This window comes from Chlamydotis macqueenii, chromosome 4 (genome assembly GCF_036417535.1).
Source record: "Chlamydotis macqueenii isolate bChlMac1 chromosome 4, bChlMac1.mat, whole genome shotgun sequence".
Taxonomy (NCBI): Eukaryota; Metazoa; Chordata; class Aves; order Otidiformes; family Otididae; genus Chlamydotis; species Chlamydotis macqueenii.
Genome location: NC_141559.1, coordinates 1,077,971 through 1,090,454, shown reverse-complemented (window position 1 = coordinate 1,090,454; position 12,484 = coordinate 1,077,971). Strand labels below are relative to the sequence as shown.

The 12,484-nt window shown below is 37.4% G+C and overlaps 1 protein-coding gene across 1 annotated transcript in view; it reads right to left on the bottom strand.

The window, feature by feature from the left end:
• Positions 1 to 12,484, bottom strand: part of SEC24D (SEC24 homolog D, COPII component) — a 59,988-nt gene that overhangs the window by 26,385 nt on the left and 21,119 nt on the right. The window contains exon 9 of the mRNA XM_086747326.1: positions 1,447 to 1,585. Within this exon, the coding sequence (XP_086603452.1) occupies positions 1,447 to 1,585 (139 nt within the window). The remainder of the gene's footprint in view (positions 1 to 1,446; positions 1,586 to 12,484) is intronic.

The following is a 12,484-nucleotide window of genomic DNA, read 5'->3' as shown; positions in this document are numbered from 1 at the left end:
CCCACCTCTACACTGTCAGGCTTCAGTAGGCAAAACTGACCCAGGTCACCTCCACAGGCAGGAGCCTGTTACCCTCAGGATACAGATTTAACAGCCAGTATCCTGTTAGGAGCTAACAGTCTCCTCACAGCTTAATTCAAATCACTGGAGCCAGAGCTTTGCACAGGGACAACAAAACCAGCACTTTTCCTAAAGTCTGCACTGCTTCACCCAAAAATGCCACCTCACTGCAAATAGCTCTACAAGGTTCACAGCCCTGGTACAGCAAAGTGCATTGGGTGCGTTATACTGGGAGCCTTCTGCAGCTACAGATAAAAGGCACAGCACTCCAAGGCATTAAGAAATCAAGTGGGTTTGCCACCAACAATTTACAGCTGATCGAATAGTTACAGGCTCATTGGGGAAGAGTCACTTCTGGATTTTAGCTCCTCTTTCCTACATCAATGTAAACTTAGAATGCTTATTTTCACATTTTTGCCTGTAAAAAGTGTATGTATGTGAGACCAGGGGAATATCTACCTAGTTTGTTGGCCATTTTTAGTCCTCATTAAATTTTTTCTTTTTAAAGTGCTTTCTAACGTGGATAAAAAACACTGTACTAATACAAAGGATGATTAAAATTACGCTGCAATTTAAATGTCTTTCTTAAAATGTTCACAATACATTTAAATTATTCTTTATGAGAGTTTAAATTGCTCACAAACTATGAAATTTCTAATCTGCTACGCTTGCACAAACATTTGAGCGTCGGGCAGAAAAGAAGCTGGAATGAGTCTGTCAAGGTTCGCATTTCAGAGTTGAAAAGATTACTGTATTAGGGAAAGCACTATACCGCTGTGATGCAGCTGAGGAAATCCAGCTTGATACAAATGTCTAGAAAGGCTAGCTCGGGCAAAGAGCTGGGATTTAGCCAAGAGCACAAGAACAGTTATGAGTCACATGCAGAACACTTGAACAAATATGGCATGGTATCTTCTGTGAAAACCAACACTTGTCACAGAAGATTAATAGGTTATTTAACCATCGCACCCACAGTCATGGACAGGACTAGGCTAACATGGTTCTAAATATTTAGTTCTTGCTGGACATTTAAATTTCTTTAATTATTTTTTCCCACACAAAAGTTGCTTTCAGTTAGCAATACAAGCAGCTTTGTATCCTAAGCTGACATATTTTTAAATAAAGTTTTGATCATATCAGACTGGATTTCATGAGTCAGCATTCTTTTTCATACATTTATTTTTTTAAATTGTATTGAATAAATGTTTCTACGTATTTTTCTTGGGTAGTTTTTTTTTTTAATTATTTGTGAGATAGGCCTAGTTACTGCGTGTCACTAAATTATTTTCTCATCATCAGCAATTTAAGAAAATAATTTTAGGGATATAGTTTCTTTCTAGTTTTATGGAATTTGTATGAATCACAGATGACAGAGACATCACTTACCATCATTTGTAAAATTACAAAATCCACACTGGTATCTTCTTCCACCTTCAATAAACTGCATGAAGGGACACATATAAGCTTTGCACCGGTTGCAGCGGATTGGTCCAGTCTCACCATGGTTTACAATATAAAGAGGTGCCTAGATGAAGAGGCATATGAAGTTATAAAATGCAATGCAAACTCGAAACCAAATAAATAAAGCGAGCTAGAAAGCTACTGCTCAGACAGTGCTCCTGTTAGAGATCACTCATTGTTCAGCACTCACCCAAAATCTGCAGTATGGTTGCCTCAACCCCATAGATCCCGAGGGGCTAAATTTACAAGTTCACAGGGCTATTCTGACATTTATCAGAAAAAGGGCAAGGATTCACACCAAAACCCTACTCAGTTTTGAAAGCATTGAAAATTTAGGGCTCCAGGCTGATTTTCCCCTGCAAAGGGAGCTCACCAAGAGAAATCCACTGGAGTCAGGTGTTTCGCCTTCTGTCTGTGATTGAGTTTTTCCTGCAGAAATCTATTGCTGCTCATCTTTTGCAAACAGTCTCTCAAACAGGTATTTGCTGAGAAAGCTTCTAGTATTTTGTCCTAAACGTTGCCCTCCCAATGCTGCCATGTTACATGCTACACTGATGTTTAAATGTTGTCAGGGTCACCAGCTAGAGCAGGAGATTTAGTAGAAATACTAATATTTATGGAAGGAAAGTACATACAGTAAACAAATACAGTATCTCAAGCACTTGTCAGTTTAATTACACTGACCATGCTTGCTTATAGCCTCTGCCAAAAACCACAGCTAATGGAAAGACATTTTCCAGATGCGCCTCTCAGTAATAACTGTGCAGCAATTGAAAGATTCCTGTGATTATACCTAATGTTAGAAAAGTCATACTTGAAATCACTACGAAAATGGAAGTTGGCTCAGTTATTTGTGAAACACTGTTTTGTATTTTTCTTTTCACTCCTTTCAATCCCAAGTAAAAATCTCTGAGCGTAAGAATAAGAAAAGAAATCCAGGGTTTGGACATATCACAGATCTCTACAAGGGGAAAAACGCCGGCAGCCTTTGAATTCCGAACTACCACTAGCATATTCACGTCTCAAGTATTCTCTCTTCTTATGGAATGGATGTATTTTATCTATGACACACTATCTTTTATTGGAGCATAAGAGTCTTTGAATACCTTGAAAATTATTCATGTCCTAGCATTTGCTGCTTAGATATATTTTATTATTTGTTTCTATTTTACAGAGGCTATTTTACTCATTTATTTCTCCAAAGGGTTTAATGCTTTTTGCCAAGGATTTTATATATACATGAGTAGATTTTTACTCCCTGGGTTTTAAGTGCTCCCTCCTGCTCCACTAAGGTATTATTTTACTTTGTGTTCTTCCTTCTACGAAAATTGAGTTTAGCACAAATTAAACAATAATGTCAGCTGGCATACTATCAGGATCATTTTTCAGACATGAAACCCTTGGCTATAAAATCTGCTCATCAGTCACAATCACTTAATAAGTTTTAAAACTTCTGAGTTTTGTTCACTGCACGGCAATTTTCTGATTATCATTCTGCTGTATTAGTTTAACGAGGCTTTGCAGTTAATATTTATTATAGTGTCTGACCTGCCAGGGGTAAAAAAAAATAAGAATAAAGCCACTCCTGATGCATTTATACACATTGATTTAGTAATTTTAAATCATGTTTTGATACATTTAATGCTGCCCGAAAGCAAAGAAAAATTACCCCCAAATGATCATATTTGGAAACATCAAAACTACATAAAAGGCATGAACAAGAACAATTAAAAAAATAAATGCCATGAAGTTCAGAGCCTATGTGTTGACATTCTTACACATACTTAATAAATTACCTTCTTAAAGACAGCAGAAACAAAAATAATGTGTTTTTTTCCCTTGTCTTTTCATATTTGGAGCAGAAATTTTAGTTTTTCCCTCACTTTAAGATTCTCTTAAAAATTAGTTATTACAAAGTCCTTTTTAAAATGTGGGGTTAGAGCCTCAGTAGCCTAAGGGTTATGTTTGCAAAGATTTACATGCACATTTAACTTTATGCATTAAGTGGTTGTCTTGAAGTTACCGAGACCATTTGCAGTGCATGAGGTTAAAACATGTGCTCAGGTTTTAAGAAAACAGTATCACAGACAATGTTTGATAAACATACACCAGGCTAGATTTTTTTTTTTGTCTTGCCCAGAGAAATAAAGGAAACACCAATAAAATCATACTGCAGAAGCTGGCTATTTTTTCTTCCTAATAAGCTTGCAGAAACTTAAAAAAAAAAAATTAAGGAAAAACAAAATCAGTGAACCAAAACCAACCAAAAATGCATGCGACAAAAGTAAGAATTTCATCTAACAAAGAAAAACACTGAAAAAAAAAAAAGCCCTATCTGTACCTTCATTGATCTATTCATTTGTAATTTTTTGAAATTAAATGGAATTTACATTTTAGTATTTTCTTTAAATAATTTAAAATATTACATCAATAATGTAATTTAATGTAATCAATAAAGCTATCTGTGTGATAATTTCAGAGTAAGTACTCAGATCAAAAGGATCAAAAAAAAAATCTATTACTGATGTGAACATCACAGTTGTGAAAGAAACTTCACCTCAAAAAAAGCTGAAATCTTCCAGAGCATTACACCTTAAGATTAGACATTCTATCCATCAAGAGTAATATGTTTTTGGGTGTGTAAACTGCTATTACATTTCCAATTGTGACATAACTTTTTTTAAAAAAAAATGTAGATGTCCAAGGGAATGTACAAAGATAAATAAATGTAAACGTATTAAAAACCGTATAATAAAGTAATAAGTTTAAACTAATGAATATATGAAAGAAAAAACAAGCATAAAAATAATACTAATTGGGAAAGTCTTGTCTAATACGCTCCACTCTCTGTAGATGTCACTGTATACCAGAAGATAAAGCAGAGATCCATTATTGGTCCCATGGAAGCCAGGGGCAAACTCTCATAGGTGCAGAGGAGTAAGACAAAATTTTACAAAGCACCTTTTTTCAGGTTTGTTTGTTTTTTAAACAACTGTAACACTCCTTTTTCTTTTGCCTTTCCATCAACAAAGTATCAGCATCTTCTTTCTCTTTCTTAAATCTCTAAGACAATCTCTAAGTGAATCAAGTTAGATATCTGCCATAACTATTTCGACATTTGCTATACTTGTGGACTTGTTACAGCCTTACAGTTCTCTTCACCCTCATCTCTTCACAAACCTTTGTCCAATTTGCTTATTTGGACCACCTAATCAAGAACAGAGATAGACCTCACAAAAAACCAAAAAAAACCCGAACACTTAGGTATTGATTGTTGATGTTCCAGCACTATCAAAATATAACTATTTCTCAAAACCAATGACTAAACTAATACTTGGTAGCCTAAATCTGAACGAGACACATAGAAGGGATTCCTTTTACGTAAGCCAAAAGAGTAGAGAGGCAGAAACAATCAGTTGTGCTGGGAGGCAGAACATTTATCGTTTCTACGTTAAAGCAAAGCAGGACTGGGCAGAAGAGATGGGAAATGCTGTAACAGACCTGCATAAACTTTCCTTTCTCTGGAGCCTCAGGGCCTCGCTGGTGTTCAAGTCCTGAAAGCCTATCTGATAAACCATAATTTATCGCTCTATTCGTCCAAATAGAGCTGGGATAGCAAGAGCTTTATTTTGGAAATATTTCAGGAAGAACATCTCTCAAGAATCGGAACAATATCACAAAGCAATAGACAGACATTGGTGGCACAGCTCCAAGATTAAATACATCCATAAAAATTTCTAAAGGGACTATAATCTGTGCTTTAAAGTCTGAGAAAGCCGAATTACTATTGCTAGCTATAAAAATGAAGTCCTGACTCAGTCCTGAGGGTTCCCTGTGATGCCTGCAAAGTATCACTGTATTCATATTGCAGGATCAAGGCCACAGCTGGAAATTATAAGTGTAGGAGTGAGAACTGTGATGAAGCTCAAGATCATCATGGTGCATCTCTGGAAAGGCATTCTAAAGAGAAAAGTCAGGAGAGGGTCTCCAGAGAACAAGAGAGGCATATGCAAACACTGAAGAAAATGAGCCATTTATCACACAACAAAGTAAAATATTTACAGAATCTGTTTTCATAGCTATACAGACCGGGCTGCGAGAAAACATTTCGTAGCTGTGCTGCAAGACAGATCTCTACATGCAATGGACACCACACCTTGTCTTTGCCTTTTCTACCAGCCACAGCCAAGGTAGATTCCTGTTGTTTCCTTGACATAGACCCTATCAGTACGGTGACAAGCCTACACCACCTGCTATGTTTTTGCCCTTAGTTAGACTCCACCAGTTCGTTAAACAGACAAGCTGTGCAGCTTGTCAGGGCAACAAATTCAGAAAGGCAGTGTTTCTAAAGTTATTATGTACACTGACATTGATGCAAGTCTAATTCTGAAAATATTCATATAAGAATTTTAAGATACCCTATACAATATAACTTTCTAATGAACAGATGAGAAAGCTGTTGGCCAAGCGTGGTACCGCTGCCCCAAGTAAACCTTGTGTTTAATTAGTTCAGTAAAAGAGATGAGGAAAAAACTCCTCTGGATAATCAAAGATAATTTTGAAATGTAACACTGATGGTTTTGGAACAAAAAGTAGGTCACAAACCAAACTGTCTCTGTTACCTAGGACTGTTGAAGGGGTTTGTTTTCTTTTACTGTATCATCATAGATTGCTTTTGAGAAAGATTAACCAGTCTACAAATAATCCCCTGGTTTTGAGTTGTTTTACTGATTCACATTAAAACGTCAAGAAAGTATTTCCCTTTGTGATGTTCCTACTGTCTTTTATCAGAAGCCATTCCCTCTGAGGACAGAAATTATTTTGCCTATTCTTGGTTTTTAGATGTTGAACCTCCTCAGCTGATAACTCAAGCCAATTTGGATTATCTCCTCTGCAGGGTTCACAGCAGGTTCAAGTATTTTCCGTAACACACTGCTTTTTCATCTATTTCCTTGTTTGTTTGCTTAACTGCAGCACAGCTAAAGCATCAACCACATGATGCAGTATCTCTTGGTGCTATCCTGATTTTTACAGGCCACAGAAAAACCACAAGATGCATGTTCAAACCCTCTTGCTCAAAAAGCCTCCAGACCCAGGCTGAACATTCAGCTGCATACACAGCAGTGCAAAAAATACCGTGGCACAGAAGCTGAATTCCAAGTTGACACTGCACATGGGATATGATCCAGTGTGTATTAAAATAAACAGAAAACTAGTTATTGATTTCAGTGGATCATACCTCAGAGTACCCTTGAAATCCTCATGCAGCATTCCCTTTTTAAGGGGAGTATTGCAACTAACTAAACAGAGTTGGCAGCTTGAAGAGTGTAAATACAGGCTACTCTATTCAACATGAGAAGGAGGACTTTAAAAAGTTTGTGAGTGGGAGAAAAATAGATGTAATGATGAAATTTTGATATAAATTAACACCAAAATTAGTTAGCTTACTTCTTCAGTACTTCCATATCATACAAGTGACAGAAGGGGGGGGTGGACACGACCAGAAAAGAAAAAAAAAAAAAAAGGAAAAAAGTTTACTTTCCATGCTTGAGAGGCACCACAAGTTTTTCCAGTCATGATCCCAGACCAGGAATACCAAGCGTTAACAAGTCAGCGCTCTCCAGCACTTCTCAGCTTTGAAGTGCTGACTGTTATTTGGATGTAGGGACATGCTGTATCTCAAGTGAAGGTCAGCAGCCAGGATTAACTGATGATATAAGCAGAAGCGTGAAATTGGATAATCAAGAAACTGTGCTGAACAACAGACTTTCAAAACATTAGCATTTTAAAACAATCAGATCTCAAGCAAGACCTGCCTCGGTCCAGTCTATATTCATCCTAGCAAGAGTGGAAGCTGGTGCAGAGGCACATTTAGAAAAAAAGAACAAGGGAAGGTATAAGAGACAGACAAAACTACCCTAGGACAGTGCTGTCACCATGTCATCCCCCCCACCTTCCTGTTAGCACCCCTGAGGGCAGTATGCACATGTTAAATCATATGAGAGGACTCAGGTTCACGCCTGTCCTAAGCCACAGCTCTACTTCCCACCTATCAGTACCACAGATGGCCCAGCACTGCAGTCTTTATCTGAGATTTTTAGGCATGATTGTCATACTAGCTGTAAAACCACTGAAAAATAAGACAGGCAAGTTTTAGGAAGCTTTTCTACAGAAACGGTAAGTAATAATTTCAAGGGAGGTAGTCTAGCTTTTTTGATCACAGGAGTTAGCCATATATTTTACAGAAGTAAATAGAAAATCTGATGAACGGAGGGCTTCTTTCCTTCTCAAAAACCTGTACTTGTTTCTTTTGTTAGAAGGCATTACTGTGACTTTTTAAACCAACTTACTACTCATGTTTGCATTCCTGAGAACTATTTACAATAGGAACTCTCTCGCTCCTATTGTTGTGCAGCCAAACATATTAAAGAAAGAAACTTCTATTAGGGAAAAAAAAGCATAGACAAGTTTAAGACTGTCTTAATTGGAGATGGATAAAGAAGGTCTGCTTACCTGCAGGCCTTCTTGAACAATGTTTATTAGTAAACATGCCTTTACGGCTAATTAATTCATTTCCATTGAAATCTGAAAGAACTGGGAGTACCTAAAAATGTCATGCTGCATTCACAAGCCTGCTACAGCTGAGATGCTTCAAGCAGACTCCAGAACCTCCAAACATTAATAATGTTTGTATGCAACCGCTCTCTTTTAATAACACTGAGCTACAGCTGAATGCCACAAGTAAGGGGCTGTGCAGAACTGAGTTATGAGCAAAGCAATCCTGTGAAAGGCACAGACCTGTTCTATTGCTCCTTTACTCTACGGCTGAGGAGGTCATCTGTACCTCTCTAGCTAGCTAGCAAAGATTACCTAATTGGATTAAACACCATAAGAAAAAGCAGCCCACTCCATGTATTTCCTGTCCTGCAAGAAGAGGAGCTTCCCTTCCCACAAAATTAATGAAGGGATATTCCGTAAAAGCAGGCTTAGTCTCTCCTATTTTTCTACAGGATAGCAATAGAGCCTCCTGTGATTAAGCCCTAGATGTAACCACCTGGTGGAGTATTTGTTTGATACAAAAAAACCCAAAAAAACCCACATCACCAAACCACCTAATCACAATGCCCCCCCAACGTCAGTTTCCTAGTCAACTTTAAAAAACTGTTTTCCTGTACAGTTACACATTTTACATGGTTGCATTCAAAATACAATACTGCACTCATATGCACAGGTAAGTAAAACACAAACTAAAAATGCAAGAATAACTTCAGTTCAAAAAGCAAAACACAAACTTTTCCTCCTGAACTTACTAAATACCAGCATGTTCTGACTCTGTGGAGTTTCCAAGGTAACTGAATAACATCCCTGACAGCTTAAAGTTCGAGCTTGCACTGCCTTATAATGTTTAATTTACTGCTGTTGCTATGATCACTTCAGCCAGTGCGTAAGAGGGAACAAACACCATTTCAGGAGAGCAACGTTCAGTCTGGAGAGGAGAATGAACATGCACAATGGTAGATGCCGTTCAAGCTGCTATTTTAAGTTAGAGGTATCTAGCAATAGGCAAAGTAATTTTTTACTTCGGTGCCATTTTTGTCAGCAAAACAAATTATTAATATTGTTGGCCAGCTAATTAAGTGGATATGAACATTACTTTTCCTTCTATATTTACTGTTGTTTAGTCAAGTTTTCCTTCTGGCATTACCATTCTGAAGAATGATCTCCAACTTATCAGAAAGTAATTACATTTTTAGAAAGGCATTTTCCCAGTCTAAATTTCAAATTTGTAAAAAATTCATCAGGATCTGATTACAATATGACTAAGGTTTATGCAAATGTCAATTTCAAGTCATTGTCCCCATCTCTTTCAGCATCACCTCCTTACCATAATAACAATGGTGCACGGAACAGGCCACAGAAATATTTTCAAGAGTACACTTTAAGAGTATTTTAAAATATACACTAAAAGCAAAAAGGCAGAAAAAACTAAATCAGGAAATTTACTTGAATTAGGAAAGCTCTGCTGCCAAAGTCTTTGCTAAATTTGGCTCTGAAAGTTCACTCTAGTTAGAGTGTAGTTCAGCCTGATGGGCTAACAAAAAAAAAAAACCAAACAAAAACAAACTTTCTCCTAGATGATGAAGTCTTGGGAAGCAATCCAATTCCAAATGCTTTATACCAAATGCAGACTAGTACAGGGCATACTCCATAAAGAAAGCCTCATCTAATACCAGGATTTATGCACCTCTAAATTAGGCATTGTGAAACCTAGCTCACACATACTGGCCTCCAGAGTGATATAGAACTTTCTAGATGAGGCACCTGGAGATGCTCAACAGTTCTGGGCTCTCCATACCACGCATGGGAGAGTCAGGCACCCTAGAGGAGATATGCAAAGCCCCCCAGACATTAACCTGATGTTAGCTAATTGAAAAAAATAAAATAAAATAGTATAACAGAGCAACAAAGACTGCCAAATACCCATCCTGCTCCATAGTCCAGGCAGACTCAGAACTATGAGACCAGAGTGTCACAGTTCTCTCCCAAATGAAGGCATCAACAAGGATGCTCTGCAACTTGTTTTATTTTAATATCTGGAAAATGGAAGAAAAAGCAGTGCTTAGGTTCACACTTAACAGTGTGGTAAACAGCAATAAGTTCAGGATACAAGTTTATGCTACCTGGACAGTCTCTGTATGGATCGATTGTTCCAAATAGCTCAACAGTGGATTGCTTGTGAAAATACCAAGGCAGTCTTAAGAATAAGGAGGAATGTCTGATAGCACGGCCCTAACCCAAAACTAACTGGCCTAGCTGTAATCTACAGCATGGTATTGGTGCATGTGCTCTCCTTCTGGTCCACTGACTTCCATCTGGGGAAGTTTAAACAAAGACAACAATCTCTTCTGTACAAACTGGCAAATAGCTTGGTCGACAGCCCTGCTCTCCTGGAGGGTGAAAAAGCATTACAACATCATCACACTAAGTGTCTTAACTATTAATTTGTATCACATATGTAGGGCTTCTACTCTCACCATGCTTTAGAAAAACATGACAACTAGCACAAATTACTTTTATAGTGCGCCCAAAGACACTGACAAAATCATTCTCTGCTGGATCTTGGACAATCCGGAGACCAGAACTGCTGAGCACACAATCTGTCCCACTTTACAATTCAGAGATAATAAAATATATCTCCTCACTGGTCAACAGCTGCTGGTTTTGCTGTGGAGTACTCATTCAAAAGGAGAAAGTTTGTTACTTACACTGGAGACAAGTCCAGTATTGTCAATATACACGGAGTAATTTTGAATAACCTAGATATAAAGGGTCATATGAAGTCTACACAAACGAAAAATGTGTCATTAAACATTCAACAAGCTCTGATATTTCATTTCCAGTAGTTGTGAATATGAAAAGGAATCTCATGTCAAGTCTCAAGTATATATGGGGATTACAAAGTTACAAGCCAACACTGAGAAGGGCAAGATATTTCAAAACAGATAGCAGGGCAAAACTGTCACCAGTCTCTCTCTCTCTCAGAACCTTTTCTTCAGAAAGTTTTCCTTTAACTACCAAAATGTGATAGTATTAAAAGCCTACTAGAAGCATGGACAATTTTACTGTCTAACTGTACAGTTCCTGTCTAAAAAGACTCACAGCATGCAATTACTGAACTGTACATAAAACCAATTGCTTACATAAGCTTCAGTGCCCAAAAGGAAAAGGCAGCAGCAATACAAAAAAAAAAACACCTTTACAAACAACTTCTGAGTGATCCCAGAGCTACAGACCAGCAAGTTTGACTTGCACAGAAAGTAAATTGGTAGATACTACAATGCAGGAGAACATAAGATACACAGATAAACAGGAAATACAGAGGGAGAGAAGATGTCACTTTTGAGGAGGGATGTCATGACATAGATCTATTGAGTTCTGTCACGAGTCAGCCACCATGCAGATAAGCATGACCTAGTTGATATAATGTATTCCTTCTGAAAAAAAATATTTTGATAGAATCCCTCAAAAGCTCTTAAATTAGCTAAGCTGTCATGCAATATGGAGAAAGGGTCTTCTGTGAATAACTAACTATAGGAAAGACAAATCAAAAGGTAAAATAAAAATGATGGGTTTTTTACAGTCAGTAAGTGTTATCAGCAAGCACCTCAAGGATCTGTTCTGCAGTCTGTGCTTTTTAACACATCCTTAATAGAAAGGAGCAATCAGTAAGGTGTTCCATTTGAATTGTTTCGCACTACCTGCAAACCAAGCACTCCTCACACTCCTCAAAATTCTTCATGAGCACATAATCAATACTAAATGAATATATCTATATTAAAATGTGCTTCCAACTAAAGCTACAGACTGCTCTTACAGAATACAGATAGCACCTGAGTCCCCACTGAGCCCAAGGCAGACAAGAGCGTGGGGATTTCCCTAATTCTGCATATTTAACATTTGAATGACTCAGTTAAAACTCAAAGGAACAGACTTAGGGTCTAAAAGAAAATTTGAACTCTGGTACTTGACTTTGTTCTTCAAACAAACAAACAAAAATTGTAACACTGCATCATGTGCTAGTTACGCACTTCACTCAATTTTTAGCTTCTGCTAACCTTATAACTCTACCTAGCAAACCATAACTATCATCTCTGTAAAAACTATGGCTTCCCAAACAGCTCAGCTGCACTGGCCAAAGTTTGCTATCCTGAAAAGGTTAAATGGCTTTTAGCTCATGAACACCAGCATTTCTGAGAAGTAATTCCATTCCAATTTTATCTTTTAATTAGTTAGTTAACTGAGGAGAAAAGGAAAAGTGAAATATTAAATTCACACTAGTGAAGATTTCTAAGGAAAAAAAGAAATCAAATACACAGGAAAGAACATGGTAGAGAATGACAACACTAAACTACTAAGGAGCAAAGAAGGTAGTTAATTTAGACATTTGCATATTATAAACACC